Source organism: Notechis scutatus, chromosome 1 (genome assembly GCF_049901735.1).
Source record: "Notechis scutatus isolate UNSWTSFEM ecotype Mainland chromosome 1, rNotScu1.2, whole genome shotgun sequence".
NCBI classification, from domain to species: domain Eukaryota; kingdom Metazoa; phylum Chordata; class Lepidosauria; order Squamata; family Elapidae; genus Notechis; species Notechis scutatus.
Window position 1 is genome coordinate 56216895 of NC_142009.1, and position 18973 is coordinate 56235867.

An 18973-nucleotide genomic window follows, 5' to 3' on the forward strand; every position below is an offset into this window, starting at 1 on the left:
ATTGAGAGGATGGGCAGCTCTATAAATTTGGTTAATAATAAATAAACACAGTGGCTTAAACCAAAGTTCATATCATAAGTACATTAGTGTTCAAGATGACACAATTTTTTTCTGCTATATTTTTCCTGCTACAATTTAATTGCAGCTCCAAATAATTTAATCTGAACTATTATTGTATAGGTTGGATGAGTACAATCCTTACCTAGAGTCTAATCACTGAGTTCAACGGGCCTAACTCTCAGGTAAATGGGTACAAGAGTAGTCAACAACAGCAATCTTATCATCAGAAATATATCTTGAATAAAATGGAGTGTCAAATAAGTGGACATACAACTGCATCTTAATTCTATACTGTAGTCCATGGGACAAATTCCTGTCTTCCCCAGACTTGTATCGTCCTAATATATTGGATCACAACATCAAATATTCATAGCCACCTGAAAAGATGTAAAAATAGGAATGCTAAAATTTTAAACAAAACAAAGCAAAATTATTCTTGGTCCCCAAATTCCCTAGGAATGATGTTACAATATAAATAATTAGTTTACATTTTTTAACTTAAATGTTGCAATAGGAAGTCACATGTTTTTATTTTAAATATAGTTTCAAATGCAGGAGTTTTTCAAGTACCAATGTTAAATATCCAGTTTAATTTATATTGGCTTTTCTTCAGCTGTGGGTAAATAATCATGTTACAAGAGAACAGGGAATTCTAAGGTCAAGGGAACAAGCCACAATAATGCAATATGGTCAGAGCTGGGAAATGTGAGGGTTTTTTGTTTTGATATAATAGCAAAGCCGTTGAATGAAATGAATATTTTATATAATTTACATACTTCAAGTGATTAGTGGTTTGAGTTTCAAAAGGAACTAAGAGATCCGGAAAAAATGCACTAAATTAAAAATTTGCCCTCCATAATTTTCTTCCCCAGCTTTACAACCATTTTTTAAATTCAATCCACAAGGAAGGACATGTTCATCAGAAAGTGTCTAAGCATCCCTGTTCCCCCTAACAACATAAGCATCGCCCCTTATGGCCACCAAGTTGCTGCCGTATATGTGCAGGAAGGCACGTAACTCAGATTCAGCAGCCCACCTTATGGGAAGGCGTCCTTTGGAAGAGAAAATCCCAGTTTAGCCTAATCATCTAAAGGGAGCTCACAGTCGAGCCCTCGGGCTTTGTGAGGAAGCCTGAACGTGCCCACCCGCACATGCACCAGGCCTGCTGCTTTCCCCGCCCCCAAAGGCTAGTCTAGGTCCACTTCCACCCAGGGGCCTCCTGTCACCATGCGAAAAGCTCAGAAGCTACCAGCGCAACATGGATGGGTAAAGACAGCGCCGCCTTCCTATTGGCCGAAACTTTTTCCTCCTCGGCTGTTCATTGGACGGAACGCGAACTCCACGAGTCGAGCACGCTCTCCCCGAGCTGACACCTCCGTTCTCGCGCTAATCTCTGGGCGACGGAAAGGAGGCGGCTTTTGAGGAGCCAATGATAGCGGGAGGGGGCGGAGCCTGGGGCCGGACCTCAAACCAAGAGGGCAGGGGCGAGTTGGTAAACAAGCTCCGCGCCTCGTGGTGCCACGGGGCGGGTGTCGGGAACCAGGCAGTCGGGGTTGGGAGCGGAGCCGTGCGGGCCGAGGTGAGCTAAGCGTTGGAAGACGCACAGCGCGACCTGGCTCCCATATGGAGGAGCTGGGAAGGCCTGTAATCTTTGCCTGCCTCTCGTTAGCCTCTACAGCGCATCGGTCCTGTAGCGGCCTGATATATTCGGCCAAGGGGAAAATGGTGTCCCCATAAGCGGGGAAAGAGAGATTTTTGGCCGCGGTCGTGCGCTGGGAAGAGTGTGTCTTCCCAGACGTTGTGCCACATGCCGGCACTCGCCTTGCTGGGGAGGCGGGTACGGGAGGATACAAAAAAAAAAAAAAAAAGCACCCTTAAATTACTGCTTTTGTGGCGCTATGCATGAGAAGAGACGAGTGGGGGTTCCGGGCTGAGACCATCGCTTGAAAGCAAGCTTAACTTGGGGCGAGCCTTTTAACGGCCCTTGAGATGCGTTGGATTCTTAAGTCCCATCGACCCCAGCCTGCTGGGAAAATTCTAGTATAATCCGTCCGGAGGGCGCTGGGTGGGTAGGGCCGCACACTGGCCCGTAAGAGTTGTCTAAGGCGCAGTGTTAATCACAGGATCGGATTGACAAGCTTTCCACCTATCCCAGGTTTTGAGCTCAACAACGTGATTATTCGTGGTTAATTACCACGGGGCGGCAAAGTCAGAGCTGGTTCTGCGGTGAGAAGCTGCAGCAGAAGGAGGAAGCGTGATAAGTCTTCGGGGGTGGGTGTGCGTGTGTTTGCTTGGGCGGCAATTGCGTTTCTATTTTTCGCTCCCTGCCTTAATATTTTATTCATGCCCACTACCCCAAGCTCCCTTGCTCACGACCTCTGCTAAATTTTAATGTAAAATGTTTGATATTGATATATTTTACTTCCATGGGAAATAAAAAGGATTGGTAGGAAATCCTGTTTCAGCATGTTATGCTAATAAGTGAACTCTTTAAGAATTGGCAGGGGTGAAAAAAAAAGCAGTGACCAGATTTTGAGCTGTTGTAGCAGTAAATTAGATTGGTGGGAAACATGCGCTGGGAAACTTGAAAATAAGGGTTTTTTTAAAGCCCCGTGCTATAGGGCAAATTATTTAAATGGAAAAAAAATGTGTCCCATATGTGCTTGTGTGTATATATTTCCCATTTTGGATTGATCTTTCCACATTTTATGTTGATATGTAAATTTTATCCTTTTTTCTTCTGATCCTGTGAATATTATTTAAAGACATTTTGCATGAAATGATTTTGTGTGGAATCTGCCTTGATGTGCCTAGAATAGTGTAAGATGTGCTATTTGTGCCATTGTAATAGCTCTTTTTTTCCGGTCTATTTCATTGTTCATGAGGCTATGTAGCTTCAAAAAGAGCAACATCCCAGAATATTACTGGTCTGTCAAAAAAGTAAATTCTAAAAAAAAATATGAAATAGCATTTAGATTTATGCCATGAATTTAGTCTAAAAACAAAAACTTTTTAAAAGAGATAAGTTGTAGTTTGTCATTTAAGATCAGTGAGCATATTTGAATAAAAATGTTTTGTGGCATGGAAACACAAATTGTGGGCAGGGCACAAATACCCAGTGAAATAAGGCTACTTTGCAGAGATTAGTTTTCTATTTTGTAGAGGGTTGAAATTTTTACTTTTTAAAAAAATAAATAACAGTCTTATTGCACAATTGTTCACACCCAACTGCTGAATGATGGGTGAAATCAGTGCCCCAAATTCTTAATCTTTCCATTTAGTGCTCATAAATGTAACTCTTAATAGAAAAAGTGTTGCAATTCTGTTGTTGAATGTTGTTGCTTTGGTCACAGAGGAGTTCTAGGATTGCAGACTGGTCGCTCCTGAATTAAATCACTGTACTAAATTGTATTAATAAAAGCCAGCAGTGAATGATAAAATTAAATATTTTAAATGAGACTTACTATAATTAGTTTAACACCAGGTGACTGCTAATTAGAAACACTAAATTCCGGACTCCAGTTATACAAGGAAACATAAATTATTAAAAGTTCCAGTACAGATTTAAATGGTTGAGTAACTTTGTTGGTCAGGGTAAAAAAATTGTAAGTGTCTCTTACATCCAAATTGTAGCCTATAGAGACCTGCCTAGTTAGAGTCCTTTTGTAGTCCCCTGAAAGATTTCTGTTTATTTGTGCAATTTGAGAATTGGAATGAAGGTAATTCCTCATCTTTATCAGTGGCTTACCCATTTATTCATTTGCTTTGACTTAACAGTCTCTGGAACAACATCTCTAGCTTTGGTCCAGTGGGCAGATTTAGAATTGTAAGAGCATGCTGTGAATATTATTTTAAGAAAGGCTAATGGTTGCCCAGGTGTTTCATTCACAAAAAGAGTATCACAAAGGGCATGACAAACTAGTTACAAAGCTCTCATTTACCAGAAGGGCAGTCTGGTGAAGATGCTCTTTGGGAGTTTATATTTGCTTTTTCCCTTGATGTTAGATAATTTACAAAATAAAGCATTGGGCCCTAGAACACCACCAGTTTTATTTTCTAACAGTATTTTTTGGAAGTAAATATGTTGAAGGTTTTACTTTTCTTTGTATAGTGTGCTAGCTTTTTGATTTAATATATTAATGGAAAAAAGTCATATGGAAAAAGGAGCTTGGTTATTGTTTTCTAGGAAGAGACACCTCCCTGACATAGGTACCAACTTTCAGAAATATATGGCATCCTTAATCTTAAATATAAGAGCCATACATACTCTTACAAGTAGCTGTGTAAGTTTTTAGCTTTCATTAAAATTTTAAAAAAGTTTGTTAGTCTTGTTTGAACATTAACACCTGATCTTAAAAAAATCAAATTCAAGGATTCAAACTTTTGTTGTTTCTAACAACAAACTTCTAACTTAGATATTCATTCATTAGCTAAGATAGCCAAATAGACTTATATCTAAATACTACATGTTGGGACAAATGTTCATTTTGTATTGTTATTTTCCCCAGCAAGTTATTGGCTAGTTGCCATTGAAGATGGAACACTGATAGAATTTTAATATTTTAATACAGCAAAATAATTCAAAAAGTAAAGGGGAATAAAAAATGTTTGTGTCAGTGCAAGAAAAAGATATAATGGCCTTGACATACATGGCTTTAATGCTGCAATTTGTATTTATTTACAAATTAGCAAAGGAAGAATGTAATGAAGACTTAATCAGCACAAACATGGACCATCTTCATTTGACTCACCAGCATTGAGAGCAATGATCCTTGTGACTTTGAAAACTAAAATAAATCATATCTGCCAAACTTTATCTTAACACTGATATTATACATGAATTAAGAAAAACATGACCTTGGAAAGCTCTTAAAAACAAAAGTACTGATATTTGGGGGAGGGAGGACTTCTCCTTTCCAAGAACAGTTGTATACCTACAGATAGTGATTTTCATATCATGGCAATATAAAGAGGTGGAGTCTTCATTTTTTTAGCCTTGTTAAGAATTGTAAAGAATAAAAACAGCAAAATATGGAAGTGTTTTTTTAAATAATTTCCTGTTCTCTTTCCTGAGTTTTGCTGACTAATAAGCTTATTCTATAAATCTGTTTATGCTTTGACTAGCTGTAGAAAATACCTAATAATGGCAGTTTTGTAAGCACTTTCATGTTATTTTTTATCAGTGATTAACTGTAGTTAACGTTTATACTAATTAAAATCCCTGTGTTAATTTTATTTTCAAAACTTGAGAGATCATTATTTATTTAAATCTTCATAGCCTTCCCAATATCAGTATATCCAAGGGTGGGATGCTTGAAAAACAAAGCATAATATAAATGCACTAGGTAAAGCAAAAATACAAATCAGTCTACTGACATTGACATCCAGCAACTTGTCATCCTGAAACAACCAAAGTTAATGTCACCCTTGCCTGAAATGTAAGGACATTCTGTAATCTGTGTGTCATAGCTGAGAAGACTTTCTGTCACGTCTCATATAATATACTGCTTCCAGTGGAGGGAATGAAGAGCCCCCTTGGCATTTCCTCATATTTGGGGTAGATATATTTATGGAAAAGCTTTCCTCAAATACTAAGTTTCAAAGTAGCTGAGAAGAACTTCACATAAAGAGAAAAAATGATGTTTGGGTGCAGTTGAGAGAAAATATTTTTAGTGGGCTCTAAGAATCCAATTTAACTTGCCTGCTTCTTCATGTAGTTCTAATGGAATATCCTAGTTTGGCACTTGAATATAAAAATGAGTAGAGGGACCTTGATAATTAACTCACAGGAGACAATTTCATGTGACTGATTCATGTGAAATTGGAATTAAGAGCATTCCAGTTTAGATTCTATAGAACATCCATCCATTTTCAATTGCCTATCAGTTTTCCTGTGACTGAACAATATGTTTGATAGAGTGGTTATAATAACTAAAGTTAAAGTGCAATTTATTTTGGTTAAACTTGTAGCTGGTTAAATTATGTATCTGTCTTAACTCTAAGGGTTAACCTAACCCTTGCTTCTGCCACTGAAATGCAGAGAAATTATTTGGGAGCTGATTATAAAGTTAGAAAAAGGATAGGCAGTTCTTGAGAAATATACAACTTGTTCTAGTCTTTCCCCTCATGTCTCCCTGAATTCAAAATTTTTACTGTCCCTGGGAAAAGTAAATAGATGGTAAAGTTGAATGTCATAGGCATGTTTAGAATGTTTGTGCTCAAAGTTCTGAATTATTTCCACTAGCATTTGCATGCAGACATTTACTGCCTGGAAGAGAAAACAAAATGTGATATATCTTGCCACTGAACATGAAGCACCTTTTCTGTTACTGGTTCTCTAGAAGGGACTGTAGCTGTAGTCACAGACTATCTATCGTCCAAGTTAATTCAGATAGGTATATGGCATCTTTGGCGCAAGCTGCCTAAATTAGGAAGGAAGCAAAATATGCTTGGACTGAATTCACAGCTTTGGCGAAAGGAGAAAAGTATATGCAGCATTTTGCTTTATGACATATCAATGGTAACATTCATATTTGAAGAATAAAATATGTATTTTTCTATTAGATTGTGAAAAGATGCTGACTGTTTCTAAAGTTGATTATCTCCTTAGCTGTTTAGGAAGAATAGTTAGTTTGGTACCTTCTGCCAGTTAATTGTGTTTAAATCAGATTAAATGTTCTGTAGGATGCTGAATTAGTTCAGGAAATGCTCAAGTTCATTTTGTCTTGTTCTCTGGTTTCTGTTTTGCTTTGTTTCCTGCAAATGTGGATTTATGTATTCAACCTGGAATACAGCAGAAAGTAAAATCTTTTTTTTCTAAGTGTTTAATAGGAACACAATCTACATTGTTTAGATGACTTCTGTTGTTGAGTTTAGATATATACTGTTTTATGTCCTGTCACAGTATTGTCATTAGACAAACCTAACAAATTCCTCCAAGGGCTTGTTTATTGTTTGTATAGATAATTTCCCTTGATATGTATACATTAAAATAACCCATATTTGAGGAGCCAGTGGCAAAATATAAAAGATATTGCTGAATATGGAATTGCTTTATCTAAAACCATGCTTCAGCAAAAAACCCACCAAACCATCTTTTGGCATATACAGTATATTTCAGAATAACAAGTACTTAAGTAATGGAAATAGGCCTAAATATTATGCTGTTTCCACTTTCCTCATTCCTGTGGTAGAATGATGGTGTGTATAAATGTCATTTTAACTGGGCATTCTTGTGTTTCTTATAGCACAAAAGAGAAATACATATAGCCCAAGAGCACTGTTCCTTGCCTTCTAACAGAAATAGAATGTTACTCTTTTAAGAGATGCCAGTAGTCCCTCTCCTAGTGATAAAAGCAGCTGCCACAATGCTGTTGCATTACTTTAACCAGAAAATAGATCAGTGGCACTTTGGCAACAGCCCACATGTACCTTCCTCAGTCATTAAGGTCAGAAAAGTGGACAGAGAGAGCACATGAAAACAGCTGACATAGTATTGAATCATTTTCATGGCTTAAAAGACATACCCATTGCATTATGGCAGGTGGACTTGTGATTTCCATCTGTCTTTCAAAGGATTGAAGGCTAGTATGTATGACTTGGTAAATGAAATGACTCACACAAAACAATTTGCTTAAAGCTTTTTGCAAATGTCCTTGAAACTTTGCAGAATTGCTGCTAATTATATAAGGGAGCAAACAAATTTTTGAGAATGAAGCAGAATTTAAGTATGTATGATTTTACAATGCTCTGTACATCTACAGTTATTAGCAGCCAAAAATTGGGATAGCTGAACATAAAGTATTGTTGGATAGATTAAGAATTTCATAGAACCACTTTCTGCAGGAGGAGAATTATTTTAGTCTATGGTAGCCAAACAGGAGTCTGGCTGTTCTCCTTAGAGCTGCTCGGATCGTCCAGTGATGGGTGGAGCTTCAGTCTCTGCTGTTGTAGGCTGAGCTTAATTTCCAAGGGACGCCTCCTTCTTCCATCACGTGTCCAGTCCTGGCGTCCCAGTTTATGCTCAGCCTTGTGCAGAGTAGGCAGATTGTGATTGTGCTCTTGGCCATTGCTTTCAGCAAAACCTATTTGATTGCGATTTCAGTTGCCTTCTCAGGTTGTATCGTTTCTTTATTCCTTTTATTCTCAGTTTAGCCCTGCGCAGTTTGTTACGTTTCAATTTCTCCGTTTTTTTCTCCTTTTCCCTGGGAGGCTTCCCGGCCCCAGGGGAGCCAAGGGGAGGGCTAGCACCCTTTACAGGCTGCCCCCCCTCTCCCTTTGCCTTGCTGCCGCTTGTTTTCTCCGTTCGTTTTAAAAGGCTCCGTTTCGTTCCGTTTCCCCCCCCCGCCTCCGATTTACTCATACAGCTAATTTTCGTTTGAGCCTCGTTTCCTTGGAACTCCTTCCCCTGGGGAGTCAGATCGCCCCTAGGAAGGCCTCCATTGCTGCCGCTAGGCCCCTGCAGGCCCTCGAAGTCGCGGCCGCCATTTTGGCTCCGCCTCGTGGCCGGGCGCCATTTTGTGAGGCCGTTATCTACCCGATCTTTACTGCGGCCCATTTTCAAAGACAGCAGGACCGGCAGGCCTGCTCTACAGTTTTTTTCTGGTGGTCATTATTTCTTCTCAGAACCATTGGAGGCTTGGATTGCTTGATTGAATTTCTGCAGTGTTTAACCTATTCACCACTCCCACCCAGTTTTTCTATTGTCTGGGAAGGCAGTCTGGTGCAGGCCTTGTGTATTGCCCTTCAGGGCACTTGCAGTTTCCAAACAGCCCAACTTCAAAAAAAAAAAAAAAAAAAAGAAGAAGAAAAGAAGAGGCAGCAGCTTCTTTCAAATTTCAAACAGAACAAGGGTTTTTTTCTGATCATATAATCCAAAAAAAAAAAAAAAGAAAAAGAAAAGAAGCAGAAAAAAGAGTAACGCTTTTTACCAGGCTAACTCATTGATCTTAGCTGATTGACCGGGGGGGGGGCGCATAGCATCTCCCAGGGCTCCCGGCCTTAATTGTAGGTCGACCCCTAGGGCGCCAACTACTTTACTCTTGATCCACACCTTTATCAATCATCCAGAATGGCAGAAGGCAATCCTTCAAAAGGCCCTTCCTTAAAGGCCAAACAAAAAACCAGACACCTGCGCAGTCAGGCTAAAGAGCCCACTAAAGCCTCCCAACAGGAGGCCCTAAGGCGACACAGGGCGCTAGAAAAAGAGATAGAAAAGCGCGCCAAACAGTCTGGTTCAGTGCTACCAGCACCAGCCACCCCTTCTACCTCTGCTCTCCCTCCCCCTCCCGCAGTCTCTCCCTCCCTCCAGGCACAACAGGACTCCGGAACAACACCCAGGAGAACTCTAGAGGCTACTTTCACGCCAACAGCCGCGGGCCTGTGACAGGAAGACACTCTCCCTCAGGCGGTCCCGGAACAACTCAGAGCCTGGATGGAGTTGGCCATCTGCCAGGGGATTGCGGAGGGAATGCAGAGGATGGCCAGACCAGAGTGGCCTACACAAACCACCGAAACCGTAAGACCATCCCCTCTCACTCAGCAGCTGTCCCACGAACAGATACCCCTTCAGGAGACAGCTTCTCCCTCAGTTAGGGAGGACGATGAGGAGGGGGAAGGGGATCTAGATCTGTACGCATTAGAGGGGGAGGAACAATTTGAGTTGGGGTCGCTCCCATTCGACGAACCCCTCCCGGACTCTGAACCGTCAGAGCCTGAAATGTCCGAGGACGAGGGGCTCACCCCTGACCTTCCCACCTTCATAGGGCTCTTTAAGCCTCAGCTTTTCAAATCACTCCTCTACAAGGCCAGGAACATCTCGGGTCTAACCACCCAAGGCCTTCCTACTCCCTCTCCCTCAGGCTCGGCGGTACTAGAGGACTCCATGTTCAAGCAGCCGGTGGTGGAGGCTGAGGTCATCCCAGCCCCCCCCATATTCTTGGACCTTATCTCCAAGCAACTGGCCTCCTCTACTGCCCCCCCAGCGCCTTCAGCCCATGATAAGCGGTTCTTTAATCTTGACCCTGAGCTGTCCAACCTGTTAAATACTCCGGAGGTTGATGAGCCTGTCGCGAGCCTAGCCTCTTCTTCCGCCCTCAGTGACCCCCTGGAGGCCCTCAGGCCGGAAGAAAAGAGGTCGGAACTGGCCCTGCGTCGAGCTCACCAATTGGACGCGTGGGCAATCAGGGCGGCCACGGCCGCCTCATTTTTCATCAGATCTTCTATCCGCTGGCTCCGCCAGCTTAAACAACATGTCCCGACTTCCAATACACGTGCCCATCAGGACATAGCTAAGATCACTGCCGCGGCAGAGTTCTCAGCTGATGCTACTTTTCACTCCGTGAAATTCTCCTCCCGTGCCATTTCCTCACATGTCTCTGCCCGCCGCCTGCTCTGGCTAAGGCACTGGCAGGCGGATCTCAAAAATAAGATGAAATTAGCCTCCGCTCCCCTCACGGGAAATAAACTATTCGGCCCTTCCCTGGATCCTCTCCTAGTTGAAGGAAGGAACAAGAAGAAGTACCTCCCATCCCTCGTCCGTAAGTCAGATCCCAGACCCCTGCAGCCCTTTCGGAGGTCTTCCTTTCGTCCCTATCCCCAACCCCCCTTCCCTCCCAGATACCAAAGGCTTTGTCCCTTTGGTTCGGGACAGCCCCAGGATAGGTCTGACTCCTTTGACAGACACAGGAGAGGGGGAAACTTTAAGAGGCCCTTTCGCGGCTCCGGCACCAGGCCCTTCAGGCGCTCCAGATAAACCTCCCGATTTAATCCCAATTGGCGGACGACTCAAATCCTTCGCCAACCAGTGGGACTCATCCACCTCAGATGCCTGGGTCAGGGATACCGTCAGATTTGACCTTGCCCTCGAATTCCTCTCCATCCCCCCTGATTTCTACATGGCATGCCCCCTTTCTAAAAACCACACCAAACGCAGCCTCATGGAGGCAGCAATTCGGCATCTACTGGAGATACAGGCCATCCAGCCAGTCCCTCCATCCCAAAGGGGACAAGGGTTTTACTCTCACTTATTTGTGGTGCCCAAACACTCAGGGGGATGGAGAGCCATCTTGGATCTAAAACGGCTAAACCACTACCTGGTTTATCGTAGATTCAAAATGAACACCCTACAATCCATCCTCTCGGGAGTTAGATAGGGGGATTGGTTGTCCTCCATTGACCTCTCTGAGGCATATTTACACATCCCAATCCGACCCTCCCACTACAAATTCCTGCGTTTCAGCTACAACAATCGCCACTTCCAGTACACGGCCCTCCCATTTGGACTGGCCTCTGCCCCCAGGACTTTCACCAAGATCCTGGCCGCTCTGGCTGCACACCTCAGAACCATTCCGGTACGGCTCCACTGCTACCTGGATGATATTCTCATCCTATCCTCCTCCAGGGATCAGGCTATCAGGGACACCCTCATTACCCTCTCCGCCCTCCAGGAACACGGTTTCCAAATAAATTGGAAGAAAAGCCAGCTGGCCCCTTCCACCAGGTTACCCCATCTTGGAACCATCATAGACACGGTTAGGGCAAGGGTGTTCATCTCTCCAGAGAGAATACTCAGCATCCAGCAATCAGTAAAACTTATCAGATGGCTAAAGAGGGTCCCTCTCCTGGAACTAACTAAATTACTAGGTAAAATGATTTCTTGTATATCCGTTATCCCCTGGGCCCGATTCCACTCCAGGTCCCTCCAGTGGTTCCTGCTCCCGTACCAAAGAACCGGCTCCAGCGACTCCCGACGCAAGGTCAAGGTCTCGCCAAGGGTTCTCACCTCCCTCCTTTGGTGGAACAAGGCGTCGATCAACAAGGGCTGCCCCCTCAAGGAGCCCCCAAGAATCACCGTCACCACAGACGCCAGTCTGTCCAGATGGGGCGCCCACCTGCGGTCCAGCACAGCTCAGGGCAAATGGTCTGCCACAGAGAGCAGGTGCAATATAAATTGGCTAGAGCTTCGGGCCATCCACCTGGCCCTCCGCTGCTTCCTCCCTCAGTTAAAGGGTTGTCACGTTCTCATCCTTACAGACAACGTAACAGCAAAGGCTCATATCAACAGGCAAGGGGGCACCCAGTCAAAGAGTCTAATGAGGGAGACCGAGCGCCTCTGCCGATGGGCGGAGTCACACCTTTCCCTCAGAGCAGACCACATTTCGGGCATCAACAACACCCGAGCAGACTGGTTGAGCAGGGCCACCATAGACCAGGCGGAGTGGCGCCTTCACCCGGCCCTGTTCAGGGAAGCAGCCGTGATTTTCGGCCTGCCAGTAATAGACCTGTTTGCCTCTCCATCCAATGCCCAACTCCCTCGGTTCATCTCCAGATTCCCGACACCAGGGGCAGAGAACTACAATGCCCTACGATGCCCGTGGCCTTCTGGCCTCCTTTATGCCTTTCCTCCTCTGGCTCTGGTCCCCAGAGTCATCCAGAAGGTACTCCACGAGAGGGCGGAACTGATCCTGGTAGCTCCTTATTGGCCCCGTCGCTCCTGGTTCGCGGACCTCCGCAGTCTTTCCACAGCCCCCCCTTGGAGGATACCAGCAGACAGGATCTCCCTGTCCCAAGGCCCCCTTCTCCACCCGGCCCCCCAATGGCTCCAATTAGCCGTTTGGAGGTTGAGCGGGAACGTCTAAGGAGAGAGAATCTTTCCACTGAGGTTATTAATACCATCTTAGCAGCCCGGCGTCCCTCCACCACAAGGATTTATGACGCCACTTGGGACTCCTTCCGCAAGTGGTGTTCTAGTCTCCACATCGACCCAAAGGTACCGTCAGTCGCCCAAATCCTCGACTTCCTCCAAGAGGGTCTCAGTAAGGGTCTATCCCCCAATACACTAAGGCGTCAGGTGGCAGCCCTGTCCACCGTCATTTCCTGCGAAAAGGTCTCCTCCCTCTCTCACCATCCCCGCATCCAAGCTTTTCTGAAGGGGGCCACGAACTTACGTCCACCGTCCCTTCACCGTTATCCCACCTGGGACCTCAATAAGGTCCTGATTTCTCTCACTAGGCCACCCTTTGAACCTCTGAGAGAGGTGCCTCTCCAGTTCCTGTCCTACAAAGTAGTATTCCTGGTCGCTATCACATCAGCTTGTAGGATTTCAGAGATCGCTGCTCTGTCAATTAGAAAGGATCTTTGCGTCTTCCACGCAGACCGGGTAGTCCTCCGACTCGACCCTTCCTTCTTACCAAAAATTAACTCAGTCTTCCACAGGGCTCAGGAACTTATCCTCCCTAACTTTTGCCCCAGGCCAACCCATGAAAGGGAGACCCTATGGCACACCTTAGACGTTAGACGGGCCCTGCGAATCTGTATTAAACGCACACAGTCCTTTCGTAAATCCGAGGCCATGTTTATATCCTTCCAACCAAAGTCAGGGGCTCAAGGTACCATCCACCACCATAGGCCGTTGGATTAGGGCGGCCATTTCCAAGGCATACCAGGTCCAGGCCCTACAAGTGCCCAAGGGGATTACGGCTCACTCAACTAGGAGTGCGGCTACCTCAGCTGCCTGGGCCACCCAGGCCCCAATACTCGACATCTGTCGGGCAGCAACGTGGGCATCCCCGTCACCCTTCATTAGGCACTATAAGATTGACAGGTATGCAGCGCGGAGGCCTCCTTCGGAAGAAGGGTCCTCCAGAAGGTGTTTAGGGATCCTGATGAGTCAACAGACCAGACGGTGTCCCTCCCATAGGACAGGCCCCAGCTTTGGTATGTCCCATCACTGGACAATCCGAGCAGCTCTAAGGAGAATGGGCGTTGGTCCTTACCTGACACGCCATTTCTCTTGGAGCTGTGAGGATCGTCCAGCCCCTCCCCTTTTTTCTTGTCTACTTCACCGTCTGGAGGGGGTCTTGCTTTCGGCCAGTGCACTTTAAGTCTAGTAAGAGGAGGGCACGACTGCCGGGTCTCCTCGTCTTCGCATAAACTGGGACGCCAGGACTGGACACGTGATGGAAGAAGGAGGCGTCCCTCGGAAATTAAGCTCAGCCTACAACAGCAGAGACTGAAGCTCCACCCATCACTGGACGATCCTCACAGCTCCAAGAGAAATGGCGTGTCAGGTAAGGACCAACGCCCTTTTTTTTTTTCAGACTTAATTTTAATAAAAGGCATAAGCTTTCATAAACAGGTCATTTCATCAGATATGTGGCATTTTGGTTGCTAATAACTGGATTTGACAGAGTTTGTTTTGATGATTAAACATTCGGTGATTGTCTCAGAATTATACATTTTATCATTTGTCTAGAGATACCAGTGTCCATGAGCAAATATTGTTTATAAACCAGGTTTTAGAATATATTGTAATGGTTTCAGTGATGACATTGCCTGTGAGAACTTTAAAAAAAATATAAAGCACCCACCCACAATATGAAACAACTGTGGAGTTTTAATGCATCGTTTGGCTGTGTTAAATATTCTCCCTGGGCTTTAGCACTATGGCCACAATCCTAATCATACTATAGTGAGAGTAGAAAAATGCATGTTGTCTATTTTTATAAAACACTTGTTTTTATAGTCTGTAAAAAAATAAAACACTCTGTAATGAGTGTTGTGTACTGCAGGAGTCCCCAACATTTCAGACCTCAGGGACCACTAAATTCATAATTTTAAATCCCGTGGACCACTAATATGAATCCAGCGCGCCGCTGCTTGAAGCACCTGGACTTCCAGTGACGGGATGGGGTCCTTCAGGCACTTAGCTTGGCTGCCTGTTTCTGCAACCTCAAAGAGCCATTTGGACACGTTTTCCACAGAAAACAAAATATCAGAGACTCGACTGATTCTGAGACTGACTCTGACTTTCCCTCCCTCCCTCCTTCTATCTCTATATCTCTATCTCTAATCTCTCTTTTTCTCTCTCCCCTTTCTCACCTCTTTCAGTATCTCTCTCTCATCTTTCTCTCACCTCTCTCATCTCTTTCTCCCAGTATCTCTCTCATCTCTCTCTCCCGCTCACCTCTTATCTCTCACCTCTTTCTTTTTGTCTCTCTCATCTCTCACCTCTTTCATCTCTCTCACCTCTCTCTCTCTCTCATACCTGTCTCTCTCCTCTTTATCACCTCTCTCTCAGTGTTTTGGAGTGGAGAGGAAGTCACGCATCTTCCAGTCGCGCAGCACCAAAAAGGGCTGGAAGAAACACCCGCGAGACCCAACAAAGATGAAGTTTCCTCCCGCTCTGGAATATGGAGCAAATCTTCATCCCCTGCCCTCTCAGGCCAGGCGAGGAGTGAGTGGGAAGGCTGGGTGAGGGCTGGGGCCAGCCAATAGTAGATTCAACCGACAGGAAGCCACAGCAGGGGGAAGAAAGAGTCACTGGTTGCCAACAGCTGTTGCTTTGGATTGCCTGTGCTGCCACCTCCACCCCCTCTTGCCGCAACAGCACTGATTATCTCGTTCTGGCCAGAGAAAGCTGTGCTCCTTGTATCTTGCACCCCCTGCAAAGTTGCAAGTTGCATGTGCTCCCTCTACGGCGGAGATTTCCAGCCCCACCACGAGCTGCCTGGCCAGTCCCTTAATCCAGAGCTCTAATCACAGGACTGGCCCATTGCTCATCCCGGAGCAGCTCCTCCACCCAGGTGCGTCACGGACCACCAAAATTTTCTTGCGGACCACCAGTTGGGGGCTTCTGGTCTGCTATATAATGTCCGCTATATAGTGTACACATTTTCTGCAAATAATTGAGCTTTATTTGGCTTTGAGGAAGAACTGAAACCTTATATGAATTAATTATTTGCAGTTCTCCGTAGAACTGCTGCGAGCATCCAGAGAGTGGGAGGTGCTCCAGTCTTCATTTCTCACAGGCTGAGTTATAATTAGGGAACGCTCCTCCTTCCTCCACGTGACTCCTCCTTGCGTTTCCCCAGTTTCGCTCAGCCTTCGAGAAATACAGGCTGCTATTTTACTGTTCCTTGGCCGTTTCAGGTTTCTTACGTTTTTGCTGTGTCAGGTTTGATTAATTCAATTTTCTCCTTGTCCCTGTGCCTTGGTAGTTGCCCTAAATTTAGTTTAAGAGCTCTTTCGCTCACAGGAGGGAGGTAAGGGAACGGAGCCTTTCGCCCCCCCCCACCCCTCCTCCCCTTTTTTCCTCTGCCGTTTCAAGCGTGCTGGGCTCAGCCGCTTGAATAGCGCTGCGCTATTTTTAGCGTGTATATTGCGTCTTCCCCTCAGAACGCCTTAGAGGAAGCAACGCTTCCTCTCCCAGCCCTTTATTTGTGCTTTTGACTTTCTTGGTTTCTGATTCGGGCTGGTGCGCCTCTGAAACGTGCGCTCAGTGCCGGGCGGCCATTTTGAGTGCGCCTCGTGGCCGGCGCCATTTTGATTCTTTAAAAAAAAAGAATAAAACAATTTTAATTTCCTTTCGTTGAGCTGCGTGGCCGTTGCAGGCCCTTAGCGGGACCGTCAGGCCGCGTGGACCAATTTTTTTCCTTTTTAAGAGTACTGTGGCTCCGTGCCCTGTTGCCTTTCTTAATTATTATTGTTGGCTTCTTTCCTTGCCCGCAGCTCTTTCAGAGGCGCTGGCACGTACTCCCCATTGTTGTTGGGGGGCTGCCTAGGAGGCCTATTTGTTCACTATTTGATCACTATTTTATATATATATTTACTTATTTTGGCCTCAGCGTTCATTTGGTTTAGGTTTGAGGTAGAAGGCCTTTTTTTGCTGCTAAAGTTTAATTGGCCTCATTTTCCTTTGGGCCTAGCCCACAAGGTAATAAATAGTAAATAATTTTTTTATATAGTTAATAGCTTTAGATAGATTTTTCTTCCTTTATTTAAAAAAAAAATTGAATTAGATTAATAAGAATAATTATAGTAATTAATAAATAGATAAATAAGTTAATAGTTAGAATTAAGAGAATAAAAAAATTTTTATTCCAAAAGGGGGACGTGACCCAACCTTGGGAAAACCGGCTTGCGTAGTAGGCCGAACTCCTGGGCGTGCCAACCGCCTTTCTTATTGACAATTATTTGTTTGATAACATGGCAGAGGCTAATCCTACTGGCTCTTCTTTGAAGGCCAAATCTAAGACACACTACCTTCGCAAAAGGGACAAGGACTCTTGCAGTACCGCTCAAAGAGACGCATTAAGACGCCATAAGGCCCTAGAGAAAGAGTTTAGCAAACGGGCTAGAGAATCACACTCTATTACACCTGCCTTACCTTCTACCTCCGCCCCCCCTCTGCCAAGTCAATCTTCTCCCTCAAGGTGCGGTAACACCCAGGGCCTCCAGCCCACCCGTACGCCCGAGGCGACCTTCACGCCAACCTCTGCAGGCCTTCGCCCTGAAGATCCTGTTGCAGTCATCATCCCGGATAGTGTTAAGGAATGGATGCAGTCTGCCATCCGTCAAGGAATAGCCGAAGGAATGCAACAGCTGTCCAGACCGGACAACCGTGAAAGGACTCCCGAGGTTGGCTCTTTATCCGGAAGGTCTCTCTCCGGACCAGCGTCTCAGCATGGTCAGGTACCTTCCCATATGGATGCCCCATTCCCAGAGGGGGAGGATACCCGCGAAGAGGAGGCAGCGGGCTTTGAGCCCTTCGAGGAAGACGAAGGCTCTGATAGAGGGTCCTTACAGTATTCCGAGCCCTTTCTTGAGGCAGAACCTATGGAAGGGGAAATGTCAGAGGATGAGGGCATTCTTCCTGAGCAATCTACTACTGTGGGTCTTTTTAAACCTCATTTATTTAAGTCTTTGCTATTCAAAGCAAAGAACGCTTCAGGTCTGACTTCCCAGTCTCCCTCTGACCCTCCTCCATCGAACCCAGAGGATCCAGATGACCTAATGTTCAGGCAGCCGGTGGTAGAGGCTGACACTATTCCGACCCCCCCGATCTTTTCAGATTTGGTTGCCAGACAGTTGGCTTCAGTGGGTCCTTCCCCCGCCCCCTCTAGTCAGGACAAGAGGTTGTTTAATCTTGACCCGGATTTCTCCACTATGTTGGATACCCCGGAGGTGGATGACCCAATTGTAAGACTAGCCTCTTCCTCCAACCCTACCGATGCACTGGAAGCGTTGAAGCCGGAGGACAAGCGAGCAGAGATGGCGCTCCGACGAGCGCACCAATCTGATGCTTGGGCCACTCGGTCGGCCACTGCCGCCTCCTTCTTCACCCGGTCTTCCATTAGGTGGCTTAGGCAGCTGAAGCAGCATATCCCCCCAGATAACACCAGGGCCCATCAGGATATTGCAAAGATCACGGCGGCGGCAGAATTTGCAGCCGATGCCACCTTTCATTCTGTTAAGTTTTCATCCCGAGCCATCTCTTCCCACGTAACTGCCAGGAGATTACTTTGGCTTCGACACTGGCAAGCTGACATCAAAAATAAGTCCAAGTTGGCTTCAGCCCCTGTCTCAAAGGGAAAACTGTTCGGGCCCGCGCTTGAACCTTTACTGCTGGAAACTCGGAACAAAAAAAAGTTCTTGCCCTCGCTTTTTCGTAGACAGGAATCTAGGGGATCCCAGCCCTTTCGGAGGGGCTCCTTTCGTTCCCCCTTCCAGCCATCATTCACCCCTAGATTTCAGGCTTCCCCGTCATTCCGGTCATCCTACCAGGACCGGAGGGGGGCTGGGGGCAGGGCGTCCCGCCGACCCAGATAGGATTACAGGTCTTTATCCCATAGGCGGCCGCCTCAGGCTTTTTGCCGACCAATGGGAGGAATCCACTTCAGACGCTTGGGTCAGAAGCTCCGTGCGTTTTGGCCTGGTCCTACAGTTTCGTACTTCCCCGCCTGAACATTTCAGGATTTCACCCATTTCCAGGGATCCTACTAAGCGGGCCCTCATGGTCTCCGCAATCAAACATCTGTCTGATATTAAGGCCATTCAACCTGTACCATCTTCACAACGAGGAAGGGGTTTCTATTCCCTCCTATTCTTGGTGCCTAAGCATTCCGGGGGTTGG

At 45.6% G+C, this 18973-nt stretch overlaps 2 protein-coding genes across 3 annotated transcripts in view; both read left to right on the forward strand.

The window, feature by feature from the left end:
• The first annotated feature begins 1491 nt into the window (after window positions 1-1491).
• The window catches only part of COQ8A (coenzyme Q8A), a 73285-nt gene continuing 55803 nt past the window's right edge, over window positions 1492-18973 (forward strand). The window contains exon 1 of one of the 2 annotated variants that reach the window (XM_026681905.2): window positions 1492-1639. The gene's annotated coding sequence lies outside the window, so the exon portion shown is untranslated. Of the gene's footprint in view, window positions 1640-1944; window positions 2126-18973 lie in introns of those variants that run through there. The other variant, XM_087964950.1, reaches the window with a different exon arrangement.
• On the forward strand, window positions 17047-18669 carry LOC148132814 (uncharacterized). Its single transcript, XM_087959384.1, has one exon. The coding sequence runs from the start codon at window positions 17047-17049 to the stop codon at window positions 18667-18669; it is 1623 nt and encodes a 540-aa protein (XP_087815510.1).